Source organism: Schistocerca cancellata, chromosome 11 (genome assembly GCF_023864275.1).
Source record: "Schistocerca cancellata isolate TAMUIC-IGC-003103 chromosome 11, iqSchCanc2.1, whole genome shotgun sequence".
NCBI lineage: Eukaryota > Metazoa > Arthropoda > Insecta > Orthoptera > Acrididae > Schistocerca > Schistocerca cancellata.
This window is the reverse complement of record NC_064636.1, coordinates 145394973-145412623: the sequence shown is the minus strand read 5'-3', so window position 1 is coordinate 145412623 and position 17651 is coordinate 145394973. Positions and strand designations below refer to the sequence as shown.

Genomic DNA, 17651 nt, shown 5'->3' with positions numbered 1-17651 from the left:
CTTCCTTTAACGTTCAAATCCAGCAACGGTAGAGTAAGCAAATTTTCACTGGTCTGGATTATGAGCCGCCAACCTGAGGCGAGTCGAGTGTCGACAGCGGAAATATGCGAAACTGCGTCCTGGGCAGAGTACAGTGTGAGTGCCTCACTTTCTCCCACAAATTTCTTCTGCGAGCAGTATTGAAAGCCATTGCGGGCCGAATCCGGCCTGTGGGCCACCGGTTGCCAACTGTGGCGTACGTATGTGAACAAAATAAGTTAGTTAACTATAAACATTAAAGTGATCTTCATTATTCATTCTGATTTGGTATATTGAACTGAACTGAGAAGTTATGGATGTAGTCTGGATAAAGTATGTTTTGTGAATACACATGCTGTTAACTCAGCTGGAATTTTGCAAGTTATTTTGTAGAAATGTGGTGCAGCAATTATAAATTACAATGCAGTAACAGGTGGAGCAGAAGTTCAAGAGACATCCAAAGCCACAACAGTCACAAAATGCAGGTAACAAAGATTTAAATTTTATTGAACGATACATGTCCATGGATATGTGTGTGTGTGCAAGTGTATACCTGTCCTTTTTTTCCCCCTAAGGTAAGTCTTTCCGCTCCCAGGATTGGAATGACTCCTTACCCTCTCCCTTAAAACCCACATCCTTTCATCTTTCCTTCTCCTTCCCTCTTTCCTGACGAAGCAACCGGGGGTTGCGAAAGCTCGAAATGTTGTGTGTGTGTTTGTGTGCTTTTTTATTGTGCCTATCTACCAGCGCTTTCCCGTTTGGTAAGTCATGGAATCTTTGTTTTTAATATATTTTTCCCATGTGGAATGTTTCTATATACAAAGAGATGAAAGTTTGTACGTATCTGTCAGAGACATAGGGGAACATTCCCAATAAGTTTCATCGGATTCAGAGGTGGTCGAGTGGGGGCTCGTGCTCCACTTGGCACGGAATGACCCTACTGTACTTCTTTATGTGTATGTTGTTAGATAATCTAGTGGAATTTTGTGGTGTGCATAGTAGTTAAGCAGCTGTCGTCGTTAAAAGCATTGTGCTACAGGGTGTGTTTGTTTTATCTGCAGGTCGCCTGGAGTGACACGATGAAGTCGCCCGAATTTTACGACTGCGGAGACGAGCTCGTCGGTGACCTGATGTCCAAGGTAAGGCGACTGCACGATAGTCTTGTTTCCACACCGGAACTTGTACATCCTACTTTTCTTTTAATTGCTTTCCTGTAACAAAGAAACCTTTAGAAGTTCTAAGAGTGATGCATACCAGTTTTTATTTAATGTGAGAGTTTTTAAAGCACACATTCCTGTTGCTGCTATCTCAATGTTTGGTGCCAGGTGTTTTTAATAGACGAGACTAGAAAATTGAGACTTTGTAAACATAGGCCTCTAAATGTAATCACAAATAAAGTGAAATACGTAAAATGGCATACCTTATGAAGGTGTAGTGCTGAAGAACGAACAGGGACAAGCCCCATACACAGTGTAACGTGGTAAGATATTTAAGATCGTAATCGCCCACCTCGATCAGTAACGTAACTACCACGTGACCGCTGAGAATAAAATCTGTGTCGACCAGTGCACCGTTCGTATTGCCGTGTCTGGTGAAGGACAGTGGTAGATACAGGGTGTATACGGCCCGGGAATTCCGGGAAAAACCCGGGAATTTTTTAGAATTCCGGGATTTTTCGTTGTTTTAGATTTCAGTTAAAGTTTGGTAGGTGTGGCGTGTAAGATCTGATACGCTGACAAAGAACTTTAGTCCACTGCTGCTGAATAATATTGCAGCAGTGAAACACAAATCAGAGAATAACACCAAAATAAAAGTTAAGTTGCATAGAAAATGGGTAATTTACACAATGCACAGACCAGCTTGCCGACACCGTTAAGTGTCAAAGGCTTTAGGTCGAAGATTATGCTGTACGTCCGTAACAACTAACGTGCATTCGATGTGTGTGATGTCACAATTGTTTACATTTCTAACAGATCACCAGAAAATATTACGAATAGTGGCTTGAGATGCGTTACTTTCAAAGGAAATTTCCACGCAAGATGATTTATGTTAAGTGTGAGAATGTGCAGTGAATTTCTTAAATCACAGGGCTTTATAACTCTCATTCAAAACGTAACACTTTGAGGATCAGCCATTTGAAAAATGTCGGGCCGAGAAGATAAGTCATTTATGCCACTATTTAAAATTTTACTGGCACATTTGTATTTGATATGACTTAACGTGTAACACACGCTAAAAAAAGACCGAGCTTCAAGTTAGTTTTCATATTTAATGTTGTTTCTACATAGATAAAAAATTATGCGATCGATGGCAAAAAGTGTAATTGACCTTCAAAAAAATGTGCATTATGTGTTACTGGGTAATGTCACAAGTCTTTTCATGCCAGAACACCTCGACTTTTCTACGCAACTGATAATCATTTTGGCACGATTTTAATTGCCAAATTAGAGCCTGTTAGTAGGCCTACGGACTTCCTATCATTGTAGGGCTAATAACAGTGGATGCCAATAGACGATGCAATTCTCGTTCGTACATACACATCTACTTACGAGTTAACCGCTGTAGAAACGCACAGCGAGCTCGGCCTACCTTCGTAACGTACGCGCCGCGGCCTGTCTTTCTCGTAGACCTCGTGCTCTGAATAACTGCCGTCATTCGCTAGCGAGATCACGTGACATAAGCTATGACTGGCTGACAAAGTGCATCGCTCAACGCAATCTCTATTTTAGAGTTTCGGAAGCTACCTTGCTGTAATTTGTGGAATTTGTGTATATACTTTAGCAATACGAAAATAAACTCTATGCATATTGTCTCGCATCAAACGACTTTCCAAACACATTGTTTTTCCTGGATTTCATTTCCTAAAGTGCTGGGACGTCCTCCGCCGGTATAAGACCTTTACGATTCAAAGGACTGATAGGTTTTACAGCTCCGAGGGAAAGTATACTGTTACTTAACACAGATGTATTTTCACCCGCTTTATACGTAATTTCATCCGGGAGAAATTGTGTTTTTAACCGGGAAATCCGGGAAAAATCCGGGAATTTTTTTTTTCTTGTCCACGTAGACACCCTGTAGATACCAGTGACTTCACTTTGTAGAAGTGCTTAGTGGCAAGTTTGTATGTCTGTGAGCAGAAGCATCATTAATTAGTTTATTTATTAAGCATTCATTCATCAAATATTTGGTATGGGATATAGCTTGTTTTGTTCATTAGTACAGCTAATGCTTGGAGGACAGTGAGGGTTAGTTTCATTCCAGAATTACTGGCAATGACAAACTAATACTTGGTTGGTTTCGTAAGTCCGGTAAATTTTTGTGAAAGAATTTTACATTTTTTATGTGCGTTTGTGATCAGTTAGCCCCATCTGTTCAAATCGATCAGTGTGTCGACTGTGATCGAAAGTGCAGGAAACAGAGTTTTGTGGTGTTATTAAAATTTTCATTCGAAGCATTGGACTGCCTCACAATTCAATACAGAATTGGATAAAGTTCACTCGGACTCTTCACAGTCGTTGAAAATCTTTCGCTTTCTGATTAACAAATTTAAACAGGATCAGACAAGAACCGAAGACGGAGTGTACTCTGGCTATAGGATTGAGGTCGCCGCGAAAGAAACCGTTCGTAAAATCCGCAGTAGTGGTAATGCGAGACAGCTGAAAAAAATTGAGCGTGTGCTGAGACCGTAGGCATCTCAACTGAGCAAGTGCACAATATCCTGCACGGAGGGTTATCTGTGAAGAAGCTGTATGCGAGGTGTGCGAATACGGTCGACAGAAAGTGAATCCGACTCAGTGATTCGGCACAATGTCTGGTGATGTCGAATCTCAATCCGTGAGACTTTTTATGCCGGTTTGTGGCCGTCATTGAAACCAGAGTCAAAACATCGGTCAGAACAATGGGCTAAGGTCGGTGAAAGTGCATCAAAGAAGGCAGAGACCGTTTCGTCAGCCGGTACGGTGACGGCAACTGCTTTTTCGGATTCCAAATGAACAATTCCCATAGTTTACCCGGAAAAAGTAGAACCGTAACTGGATCCTGTTGTACCTCATTGTTGGATTGTTTGAAACGTACGTTGGCTGAGAAAAGACCAAGGTTTAACTTCTTCGTGTTCAGTAACTTGGAACTTTGACTTTGTAGGAAGAAATTTTCATAAAATGAGGAAGTGATAAATGCAGTTAACAAATGTTTTGCAGAGTTTGACGGAACCAATTTTTTCGATGGGATGAAAAATCCAGAGGATTGCTGGACCGAGTGTATACCCCTCAAAGGAGACTGTGTGTAGGTGTAAGGTGCGTTGTTTACAAAACAAACATTTATTCTTCTTTTACCGGGCTTATCAAACCACCCTCATAGACTGGCCGAGTCTACGTCCTAAGCGTCACTAAGGCAATTTCAAAATCGGAACTATTTAGCTAGATCAGGAGGCAAAATGTAGAATATTGTACTGGTAGCTAGATCAGGAGGCAGCATGTAGAATATTGGAGTACAGTCCAAAAACGTGGCACGCTACCGATGCCGAAGCTGTGTTTCAAACAGAAGTTCTATAATTCTGAACCAGAATGGAGACAGAGTAAACTCGTGGTGGGACTCGTGACTGCTCGTGGGAACTCTGAGTAACACTTAACACACGATGGGTAAGAAGCCCCTAAGTGTAGTCTGACAAGGAGAGGTCTCTAGCAGTGTAATCAACTTTTTGAAACTATCTGTACGCTCGATGTAGGTTAAGATCCCCAGGTATCGTACGCTGCAGCTATTTACCACCACGGGCCCTCGTCTGTTAGTAATTGGAGAAAAAAAAATTTGATATTTTGTGCGACACTCGGTAGCACTAAAATAGTCTCATTGTGTGGTGTGGTGTGGTTGTGCGGCATAATGGACAGGATAACAGCTTCGCATGCAGGAAGTTATACGTTAGAAACGTGTCAGGTGCCGTAAGTTTTTTTGTTTTTAAATTTTTGTCAAAATGACTTTGATTGTCATTTTTATTCAGATAATTGATTTAAACGTAATTTTTTAATGTCAGTCCTTCATCACACAACTTTTAACATAATACCAACTTCGTCCACATTATTGCATTCATTCCATCTGTTTCTCATTTTGCTCGAATTTCATTTTACTTATAAACCCGTCTTTCATTTAAATTTTCATCTGCGTTATTTTGTCCATAATGCAGTGGGTATTTGGGTTAAGTTTGAAATGTTTGTATGACGATGCAAAAAGAAGAAGAAGAAGAATGCGCATCTGGTAATAAAAATGCATTTTTCACGCCATAGTGCGAATATGTATAGAACATTTCAAATTTTGTTTCTTAACTGACAGATCAGAATTTTCAAATAATTGAATATTGTAACAGATAAATACTATTAAATCATATTCACAAGAATTGCAATTGGAAAAAGAATGATATAAAGAAAAAATAATGTAAGTGAAATAGTTCATACAGTGATTAAAAGGAATAGAAATAAAAAATTATATTTCAACCAATTAATTTAATAAAAATAGTGACGGAAGTAATTTCGATAAAAGAGAGAGAGAGATTGTGCACTGTATGAGAGTCGACCGCACAACCTGGTGCGTATAAAGCTGGTTCTTATGTACTATATCACGCAGCCACACTAAATAATGCAACTTTTTTAATGCTATTGAGTGTTGCAAAAAATTCCAAATTTTTTCATCAATTACTCAGAAATTAGGGCTCACCAGGGAGAATAGCTGCACTGTGTGATATGTGGGATCTTGACCTGCATCACACTATAGGTAGTTTCAAAAAGTCAATCACACCTCTGCTGTCGTGGAAGGGTGCCCAGTCACACGAGGCGGTCGCCGCACACTGCCGTACCACTAGAACACCGGTACACACACAATGTCCCCGTTTGCCTGATGTTTCTCGTGTGTCCTTTCAATCGTTGAAACGTTCATTCTCAAAGATTTTACACCGCAACATTCGAGTGGGCGTACTTTCCTCATAATGCATTTCTGGCCGTACGATCGTATGATCGTGTTTGCTCCTTATTCTCTTTTCTTGCAGTTTGTCCTTATTTAGCAAAATCATTCTGTACGTAAAAAAAAAAGGTCGATAAATATTATCGATAATTTTTAACTCTTGTTGTTGTTGTTATCTTCAGTCTGAAGATTGTTTTGATGCAGTTCTCCTTACTACTCTGTCCTGTGTGAGCATCTTCATCTCCAAATTACTACTGCAATGTACGTCCTTCTGAATCGGCTTACTGTATCCGTCTCTTGGTCTCCCTCTATGATTTTCCCTTTCCCACACTTCCCTCCAATCCCTTGACGTCTCAGAACGTGTCGTGCCCTATCGACCGATCCCTTCTCTCGGTCGAGTTGTGTCACAAAATTCTCGCCTTCCTTATTCAGTACTTCCCCATTAGTTGCACAATCGACCCATCTAATCTTCGGCATTCTTCTGTAGCGTCACATTTCGAAACCTTCTATTCTCTTTTTATCTAAACTGTTTATCGTCCGTGTTTCACTTCCGTATGTGGTTACACTCCCGGCAAATAACTGAAGAAAACACTTCTGACATTTAAATCTATATTCAGTGTTACCAAATGTGTCGTAACGGTGAAAGGAGCGGTCGCAGGGTTGCCGCTAACGAAAACAGGGCGGGACCGGACGGGAGCGGCCCGCAAACAGACGAGACGGATGAACGGGAACGGGAGGACGGGCGCGAGGACGGACGACCGAGCCGGACACCGAGATCGACAGTGAAGTGTTAAGCGACGGGGTCACGAGAGGTGACCTCACGAAATTAAAACGACGTCCACTCGTAAACAGTAAGCAAGTACACGCGACGTAAACACGATGTCTGTAAGCGAGGTACCGACAGACTCGACGCGAATACCGGACTGCTTCACCGAGTGAGAGGCGGCCGACTATATACCTGACAGGGTACGTCGCTACCGGCTGCCGGGACCGCGTGCTCCACAGTGGCGTCCTCACGTTAGACTCGGGGCCGGGAGCGCGCACAGCCACGGTGCACGGCGCGACTACTGCAGAGACCTCTAGCGGTCATCGAGTTCCGTGCCGTCCGGTGCAGATTCGAAACCCACGGCACTCGGTACCAGAAAATGCATCTTCTTTAGAAAAGCTTGCCATTGGCAGGCTACATTTTATATCCTCTCTACTTCATCCGTCGTCAGTTATTTTGTTGACTAAATAGCAGCAAAACTCCTTTACTACTTTACGTGTCTCATTTCCTAATCTAATTCCCTCAGCATCACTCGATTTAATTTGATTACATTTCATTATCATTTTGCTTTTGTCGATCATCATCTTATATCCTCCTTTCGAGACACTGTCCATTCTGTTCAAGTGCTGTACCAACTCCTTTGCTGTCTACGGGAGGATTACAGTGTCATAAGCAAACTGCAAAGTTTTGATTTTTTCTTCCTGAACTTAAATTCCTACTCCAGATTTTCCTTTGATTTCTTTTACTGGTTGTTCAGTGTACATATTGAATAACACGGGGGATAGGCTACCCTGTCAAACGCCCGAATAATCGCCTTTCGTAGTGGGGACTGCGGCGAAACGTGCGGGAAGAGAGTCGACGAGGTTCCGAAGGCACCGACACGAATGCGAAGCGACGCCGACTGCGGTGCAGCGGCCAGCCACACTAGATTTCTCGATTGAGGATCCGCGGCACAAAAAGACCGATCGAGGTGGTCCCGCAGATTAAAGACCGGTTTTAAATCTGGGGAGCTTGGTAGCTGTGGGTTACGGTAAACTCGTCACGTTGCTCCTCGACGCACGCAAGTACGCTGCGAGCTGCGAACACGTCACACTGCCCTGCCAGTAGATGACGTCGTGCCGAGGAAAACTGCGGCACCTAGGGGTGGACGCGGTCCCCGAGGATAGGTGCGTACTCGCTTCCGGAGTGACGAGATCGCCGAGGTATGCCACGAAAACGTTCCCCAGACTGTAAAGCTCCCTCCTCTGCTCTGATCCTTCGCTTTGAGACGTTTTACGCCGTGTGCACCAGTGACCACCTGTCTGATGAAGCATAAAATGTGAAGCGTCTGGAAAGATGGCAACGTCTGGAAAGACGGCCTGTTGCCATTCGGTGACGTCCAGTTGTGATACTGATTCACAAATTCCGGGCTCCGTCACAGACGGACGGCAGTCGGCCCGTTCGCTGCGACGTTAAGCAAACGGTTGTCGGGGCGACACTGTCACTAGTGCCTCGCTTCAACTGGACGGTCAATTGCTCGACATTCGGACGTAAGATCGCCCGTAGACGTCTCCGCGGCCGCCGTTTGTCCCTACCGTCTGCGTCCCTCGGAGCGCCGCAGTTGCCGCAGCAGTGTGTTTGGGCAGCACTATTTTCCTGTGCGCAGTACGCTTTTACCGTGGCGACACACAAACAGTTTACGGACTTAGCTGTTTCAGATATGCTTTCACCTTGACCCAAAATCCAGTGACGGTGCCCTTTTGGACTGGAGACAAATCACTCTGTTTTCACATTACAACGAGGAATGCACTATTTCCAGGCACCGTCCCTGACATCCTTTATTTGCCTTCCGCACTAGGGTTGTCACCTGTCGTCCGAGAGTGGTTATTGCACGTCGGCATCGAATATAGTCGGTGAACACGATACTGTCACTGGACCGTGTATCAGGAGTATTATCACTGTGACAAATCACAATTTTGATAGTGATTTAGGAAATGATGTAAGTTGGATTTTGAACAGGAGGATGGTGTTTTTGGAAAGATAGTTGGCACAGCATTTTCAGTCAATTCAGCCATATTCCTAGGAAATTCTTTCAGTTCTCCTTCGTCCACAACAGTCGATTTTAATGAAACGCGATGCAGAGAAATATTTTATCCGTGCCCCGGGATGTTTGATCTCGGAAAAGTCGGTCGGGATGTGACGAATTCAGACACTTTGTCGACTGATGTCAGTTGGCGGTGAAAATATAGTCCTCCTTCCAGGTTTCGAGTTAGTATTTCGATGTCAGAGGGCACTACACCTGTATGACATTTTAAGATTTCACGAAGTCTATAAAATAAATGGAATATTAACACATTATTTCAAAGTAACCACCACATCGACTTAGTGAAACTCCGTATTTTATTGCAGAATGTGCACTATAGTTGGAAAACCGTTGTGAGAAGAGAGACCAAAATCTACACACCTTGTTTGCAGAAAATGCTTTTACACAGTTCAGAAGAAATGTGGTGTTAAATAAAAATTGTATTTACCCTAGGGTAAACATGGCACAGAAGCCACGAATTGTGCTAGGGGTATTTCACTGTGTAACAGAGCTGGAGCAAACATTATTTAGAAATTGGTACATAAAAACATTTTACTTTATCTGCTGTAGTTTTTTCTCCCCTAATGCCCTTAATAGAGCCAACTTTTCCAGTGTTAATGAAAGCTCTCTCTATCTCTCTCTCTTTTTTTAATAATAATGTTTTCATATTTTTACAAAGTTATTACTTCACAACATAGGCTTTTTCATTTTTCGGTCAATATAAAACATAAATCATTTTTAGGTTTCAGACATTTGGCCTTTTCTGTGGAAGAACTCTAATAGGAAAAAAAGATACCAAGTCCTCGTGTAAAATGTAACACAAATGAGTGTGGCAAGAATAAGCTAACTTCAGATGTTAGCAGACATCGTCACTGTCTTTCTTCTGGTGTCAGTGCCAAAAACAAACCCTTCCCTAGTAACCTGTGTTTATGATCAGTCTGAATGCCACCATTTGAAATACATTGCATAATGTTTGGACATCTTGTTCCATTCCTAGGAAACAAATTAACTCCTCTGATAGCATTTGGAAGAAGATACCGTGTAAGGTTTAGCTTCTCACTATTAGTGATTGAAGGCCCTGGATGAAATAATTCTGTGAAAGGTTTTCCCTCTGTCTTTGGTCCTAAGTGTGTTAAATGAGTTTCCTCACTGATAATTTATCAAAGTGGTGACGTTAAAACATCATTTGTACAAAACTTCGATGATGTTAGCTGCTGTGCAATTAGAATTCTTGTTTACACGTGAGAGCTTGTCTTTATCATTCCTGGTGTTTATTACTTGCTATGTTGCTTACAAAGCAAATAATATAATTTGTTGATGATATTTTAATGTAGCTCTTTATGTCACAGGAACCCAAGTGTGTTACGATGCAGAAAGAGAAACCGTGTGACGATGATGTGCAACCTGGAGAGCTGCACCCTCCACAGGTACGGAAGTCCTCATATTTCCAGTCACTTTATTCATTTTCCTCCTTGTCCATTTTATTTCTCTTTTCAAGGTGCAGTTTTAGAGCACCCGACAGGACTGGATACTGATATTTTATTGTGATCTTTTATTGCACTTTAGTGTGTGGTTTGTGAGGCTCGAGCCGAGATTATTTTGATCCACAGAAGAGCACTGCAGAGAGCGCGGAAGTACCCAAAAGGAAGATGCTTTGAAGATAGGTGCCAAATGTCCCACAAATGTACTGACTTGGCAGAAAATCCTAAGAAATTTTGGTCTTATGTCAAAGCGGTAGGTGGAGCAAAGCAAAATGTCCAGACACTCTGTGACCAAAATGGTACTGAAACAGAGGATGACAGACTAAAGGCCGAAATACTAAATGTCTTTTTCCAAAGTTGTTTCACAGAGGAAGATTGCACTGTAGTTCCTTCTCTAGATTGTCGCACAAATGACAAAATGGTAGATATCGAAATAGACAACAGAGGGATAGAGAAACAATTAAAATCGCTCAAAAGAGGAAAGGCCTCTGGACCTGATGGGATACCAGTTCAATTTTACACAGAGTACGCGAAGGAACTTGCCCCCCTTCTTGCAGCGGTGTACCGTAGGTCTCTAGAAGAGCGTAGCATTCCAAAAGATTGGAAAAGGGCACAGGTCATCCCCGTTTTCAAGAAGGGACGTCGAACAGATGTGCAGAACTATAGACCTATATCTCTAACGTCGATCAGTTGTAGAATTTTGGAACACATTTTGTGTTCAAGTATAATGACTTTTCTGGAGACGAGAAATCTAATCTGTAGGAATCAGCATGGGTTTAGAAAAAGACGGTCATGTGAAACCCAGCTCGCGCTATTCGTCCACGAGACTCAGAGGGCCATAGACACGGGTTCACAAGTAGATGCCGTGTTTCTTGACTTCCGCAAGGCGTTCGATACAGTTCCCCACAGTCGTTTAATGAACAAAGTAAGAGCATATGGACTATCAGACCAATTGTGTGATTGGATTGAAGAGTTCCTAGATAACAGGACGCAGCATGTTATTCTCAATGGAGAGAAGTCTTCCGAAGTAAGAGTGATTTCAGGTGTGCCGCAGGGGAGTGTCATAGGACCGTTGCTATTCACAATATACATAAATGACATGGTGGATGACATCGGAAGTTCACTGAGGCTTTTTGCAGATGATGCTGTGGTGTATCGAGAGGTTGTAACAATGGAAAATTGTACTGAAATGCAGGAGGATCTGCAGCGAATTGACGCATGGTGCAGGGAATGGCAATTGAATCTCAATGTAGACAAGTGTAATGTGCTGCGAATACACAGAAAGATAGATCCTTTATCATTTAGCTACAAAATAGCAGGTCAGCAACTGGAAGCAGTTAATACCATAAATTATCTGGGAGTACGCATTAGGAGTGATTTAAAATGGAATGATCATATAATGTTGATTGTCGGTAAAGCAGATGCCCGACTGAGATTCATTGGAAGAATCCTAAGGAAATGCAATCCGAAAACAAAGGAAGTAGGTTACAGTACGCTTGTTCGCCCACTGCTTGAATACTGCTCAGCAGTGTGGGATCCGTACCAGATAGGGTTGATACAAGACATAGAGAAGATCCAACGGAGAGCAGCGCGCTTCGTTACAGGATCATTTAGTAATCGCGAAAGCGTTACGGAGATGATAGATAAACTCCAGTGGAAGACTCTGCAGGAGAGACGCTCAGTAGCTCGGTACGGGCTTTTGTCAAAGTTTCGAGAACATACCTTCACCGAAGAGTCAAGCAGTATATTGCTCCCTCCTACGTATATCTCGCGAAGAGACCATGAGTATAAAATCAGAGAGATTAGAGCCCACACAGAGGCATACCGACAATCCTTCTTTCCACGAACAATACAAGACTGGAATAGAAGGGAGAACCGATAGAGGTACTCAAGGTACCCTCCGCCACACACCGTCAGGTGGCTTGCGGAGTATGGATGTAGATGTAGATGTAGATGTAGAAAAGCTCGCTCGCAGCATTTCGGGAACCGATACGAAGTATAAATCTCGGAATATGCTAATCCTCCAAAGTATCGGTCCCATTGAGACCACAAAGGTGAGTTTAGACTAATCGCAGAGAATGTGAAGCGATTTAAGAAGTCATTTGTCACGCACTCTATATGAAGTTCAAACAGGAAGAAATCCTAATACACTGTACGCTGGGAAGTACCCTCTCCCTATTACTTTGCAGTGTTTTGGAGAGTGTACATACATATGACATACAAATTTAAAATTAGAAAAAATGGATATATCACTTATAACTTCTTCAGATGACATAATCTTTTCACTTTTTCCAATGAAATGTTTATTTGCACCTTTAGCAAATAGGAACAGAATCAAAGTCTACCACTACACTGTCGCACGAGTCCCGATGCTCGACTAATTCGAAAACCTGTTACGAGGTGGGGTCGGGATACTTGAGAATGTATTATGTAAATTTAAGGTGGAGGGGCAAGAAAGGAAAGAAAAGAAAAGAAACTGTTTACGTCAACTGCATCGGAAGTTTATGCGAAATCGGCGGTGACGAATGAAAATTATGCCGGACTGGGATCTCCTGCTTACTGGGTAGGTGTATTAACAGTTCTGTCCGTGTCCTCCGTGCTCGCTACTCTGAGATTCCTCCAGGAGGTCGAACGTAATTGTCCACTTGCACCGGAGGTAGGTGGATTCGTCGCCCGTCGAGGCAAATCGGTTGTACGAATATGTGGTGTCCGTTCACTTGTCACCACTGATTCTGCATAAAGTCCCGATGTGGCTGACATTGACAGTTCCTTCCTTTTCCTTTCCTTTCTGCCCTTCCCCCCCTCCTCTTCCAGTTTACACTATATGTATCACAGCTGCAGTATCTGCTCGGGATCTGTTCTTTCGGAGATGTCCAAAAGATTTGCTTTGGTGGGCAGTGAATCCACCACCTTCGGTGTGGATGCACAGTTATGTCGGACCTCCTGTGGGAATGCTAAAATAGTGAGCACGTAGGACACAGGTGGGAACTGCAGATAGATGCTGCCGTGTGGGAATGCAGGTCCGGGGGAAGGTGTGCCGAGGTAGTATGCGCAATTGCATTAAACTCCGTGTCCGTGTGGTGCAGTGGTTGACGCAGCTGCCTAGCGAGCTGGAGATCCCGGGTTCGCATCCCTTTTCGACACATTTTTTCACTCGTCACTGCCGAGTCCGCATAAAATCCCAATGCAGCTGACATCGATAGTTCTTTTTGTGACCTTTCTCTTCTCCTTCTTTCACCTAAAGTTTATGTGATACGTATCACAGCTGCGGATTCCACGTGGTGTCAGTTCTTTCGGACTTGTCCGAGAGACCAGACACCACGCATACACATAACTTAAAAATCTGTTCCCGTATGCGAGGATCTGACGCCGCATTAATCTCTTCGTCATAGCATTTGTCTGGTGCAGCAATTAGTTCTTTGTAAAAAACATTTTTAGGGTGGGTGGTGGGAAAAAGTTTGCAGACTAACGGGTGTACAGACACACAAACTGTCACAAGAAAACGAGGTTGCCCGATCCTACTGTCAGTGTGATATGCGGTGAAGCGTGAGTCGAGCTCTGCACAGTATTCGAACCGTTCCTCTCATCGAGAATCGAATGCGAGGAATGGCGGTACAGAAACGGGCACATTTCGCTGCGGCAGTGTCGCGGGTGCCGGGTACGGCGCCGCCTTGTGTGTTCGTGTGGTGAGCAGTCTGAGAATTGTGTCCAATAACTGTTGTAGTCTCTGTGCCTGAACTCGACAATCTGAGCTACTAATTCTCGGAGGGGTGGGGATCGGGGGTGGCCACGATGAAACACACACACACATGTGCAAAAGAAGGCTTGTACAAAAATAGAGTGCAATCATTAAGCTATGCTGGAGGAAAGTATGAATGAAAGTAACTATAAGTGTCAGCCTTTGAAAAGTGCAAAAACCACAGTCAGTTGCAGGACGAACATTCTGAAACACACAGGACACTAGAGCAGTCCAGTGTGTGAGCACGTATAATGACCACAGTTCTGCAAGAAATACGCACAATAAATGCCGTCGCCAGTTGTCTGTACGGCAAGAAGTAGAAGCGAGGAGCAGTCGGTCGTAGTTTTTCCTCGTCACCTTTTCTTTCGTTGTCTTGTCAGTGGATGACAGAGAGCAAAATAGTAAGTTGCACACCTAATGTTTAATAAACTTATTTTACTTAATTTGCAAGGGCCGGTCAGTATCCGGAACGAGTCCTCGAGATAGGGTGAGCCCGATACCCACGATAGTAACAGAGGCTGAGTGCCGACACTTAGACAGAGCCGAACTGACTGACCTAGAGTTCAGTGTGGTGGCCTCCGAGTCGGCTCCGTGACGGTGCCAGCCGCACGGGTCGAGGAGGGTACGCCTCGGAGCCGGCTGCCGATTGGCTGCGCGGTCACACGTTCGCTGCCGACTTCTGAACGTGCGGTGTGGGCGGAGTATCCGAAGTGCACGACACGTCACGCACTGTTTAATAATTTGAAGCTGCACTTTTAATACGTACGAGGTGTCGGTAACGCGAGTTGAAGTTAACGCTTTCAGTGGGTTCTGTGGGGTTCTGCCCACTCGTCTCTTATAGGATGCCTAAAGGATGCCGCTTTCTCGGATAGCTGTACGATAATTCGTGCAAATCACATTAATGGTTTTTGTTACGATAAAGTAGATTGACAATACTTAACCTTGGTTTACACTGTCCTGTCAGAAGCTATTGCGACATGCAAATAATCAGTGTCTTTCACAGAATGTCTGTGCAAGTAATGGATACGGACTACAAGTAACAGCTCTTCTATTGCTCTCTTCTCGTCCGGGTCTCCTTCTCGTCCGTCCTCTACTGTCCGGCTGAGCCTTTTCGGATAGAGGCCGCTCGTGTTGTCGTGGCGCGGTCCTAGTCGGCGTGGTATTTGCGTCTCGCAGCCTTCTCTGCTCTCGTTTTCTTCACCTCTGTGCCGGCGCTGGCCAGAACGGGTTCTGTAGTATTTGTCGGCGTATCGATTTACGCACCGTGGTAAACCTTCTAATAAAGACAACTTTGTCGAAATACCTCTTGTTACTGACTATCTGGAGGCGATAAAAATGAGCGAAGGCGTAAATATACATTTCAAACTACTTCCAGGTAGATGACATCCCTGGTGCTATTAATTTTTTGTACACTGTACGCAGTCCATTATTTATAATTGTTTTGTTTGAAACAAAGATTACGGACAACAGATACAAAATTTAATAAAAAGGGAAATACGTGAATCACAGACATTGCAAATGCCTGTCCTTTCCATTCGTAAAGACAGAAACGGCAAACAGAACTACGTACAAAGTGAAGTCCTCTCTAGCCTCGATGAATCCCGTCTCGTATTACGTCTGTTCTTTTCGAAAACGTGCCTTTGCACTATCGAAACTGAGGTTCCACGTTCTGTTTTTGAAACCTGCTTGTCCCTCGGAGCTACTCCGTAAGGCCTAACGTCGAAAGTCCCTATTTCTGGATGCAGTCCTACCCTACACCAGGCTCTTTACAGTTTCAAATACAGCAGTCTCTTGCTCTTACATGCCTCATCAGCAAATTTCCACTCTACCAGACAAAAGCTGTCCCACCTTTTCCTAAACTACGTGAACAGTGGTATTTCCCTCCCTGTCCCTCTGCAGCTCCCTAAGTAGCCACACCTTCAGCCACCACTCCTCTCCTAGAAACCGACCTCGGCCAACCTCCTTAACGTCCCACAGCCTTCACCACTGCCTCTCAGACTGAGAGTAACCCATAATCCCGTGAACCGGTCACAACGGTACTGTGTCCTTAACCGCTCATGTAAAGTTCTCTCCCCTCCTCAATTATCTGTATTATCTAAGGCCCTCACTTTCAGCCCTAAATCTGCATTTGATCGTGCTGCTTTGGTGAAGGACCTCCTTTCCTTCGCACGTAATATCCATTGGAAATATCGCTTTGCAACCCGACACCAAAACCTTTCCGACAGCAAACTTGGCATTGAACTGTGCCTCGAACAGTTCAGACCGCGATCCCAACTTGATCTGCCACCACTACCTCAAAATTGTCTCTTACGAGCCTTCCAGAAATTCCTGACATCCAGCATTGCCTCACATCCCTTCCTCAGGTCTCTACAACATGACCCTAACCTGTCCTCTGCAGATCTCCAGGCTCTACGTTCCCTAAAAGCTGATGACTGCATCACTATTCTACCACTGTAGTACCTTCTTCCTAAGATCCACAAACCCATTCATCTTGGCCATCCTATAGCTGCTGGCTTCAAAGCACCCACCGAACATATATCTGCCTTAGTTGATCAACACCTGCAACCCACTCCTCTCCTACATCAAAGAAACCGACCATTTCCTAGATCGTCTGAAATCCGTGCCCGTCCCACTCCCACAACACACCTTGCTTGTCACCATTGATGCCACCTCCCTCTATACCAACATCCTCACATACACGGTCTGTCTGCTGCTGAACATTTCCTCAGTCGGCGTCTACCTGATTCCAAACCTGTGACATCCTTTCTACTCACCTTAACCAACTTTATGCTTACCGACAACTACTTCACCTCTGAGAGGCAGACGTACAGGCAGATCGTGGGTACGGCCGTGGGAACCTGGATGGCTGCTTCTTATGCCAACCTTCCCGTGGGTCGCTCGGACGGGGCTCTCCTGGTATTTGTAAGTCTTCAGTCCCTGGTTTGGTTTTGATACGTTGATGACATATTTACCATATGTACTCGTGGTGAGGCTGACCTTCTAAAATTCCTGAAATCTCTGAATACCTTCTCCCAGTTAAATTTTACATTGTCCTATTCCGAATCCCGTGCCAATTCCCTCGATGTCGATCTCATCCTCACCGAAGGCCAACTAAAAACCATAAATCAGTCTTTCCTTCTCATCCCGTACGGTAAGTCTCCCCTGACCCGTGGTTCAGGATGACTTTCCCAAAATCTACCCCTTTTCTTAGACCTCTCCAGTCCTTTTCCTTCACCCTTCTTCTTTCCCCTTCAACCCTTCTGCCTGAAGCCACTGTCTCCGAAAGCTCGCCAATCACAACAGTTTTGTATATGTGTTTTCTGCCGCTGCTTGGTGAGGAGATTTTTTATCTGTCCACTTAAATAATTTTATCATAGCGAAAAATTGTTAGAGAAGGAAGTGAAAGAATGAAACTGTAGTCTCCAGAATATACAACAGACCAAGCTCCATCAACGACAGACTTCCTATCAGAGATTCATTAAGCAACCATCAGAAAAGGAGGAAGTCACATTACTTTTGGAAATAGGGCCAAATTGAGCACGAAGAAAGTTCTCCATCACAGAGTCAGAAATATTTGTGGAGACCAACAAAATTGTCTCTCTCTTACGAAAAGCACACACTGCCTCCCCCCATCTCCCA

At 43.9% G+C, this 17651-nt stretch overlaps 1 protein-coding gene across 9 annotated transcripts in view; it reads left to right on the top strand.

The window, feature by feature from the left end:
• LOC126108938 (uncharacterized) overlaps positions 1-17651 on the top strand; it is a 237986-nt gene that overhangs the window by 68014 nt on the left and 152321 nt on the right. For all 9 annotated transcript variants that reach the window (XM_049914314.1, XM_049914312.1, XM_049914311.1 and 6 more), the window contains 2 exons: positions 1080-1157; positions 10142-10219. In XM_049914314.1, the coding sequence (XP_049770271.1) occupies positions 1080-1157; positions 10142-10219 (156 nt within the window). The remainder of the gene's footprint in view (positions 1-1079; positions 1158-10141; positions 10220-17651) is intronic.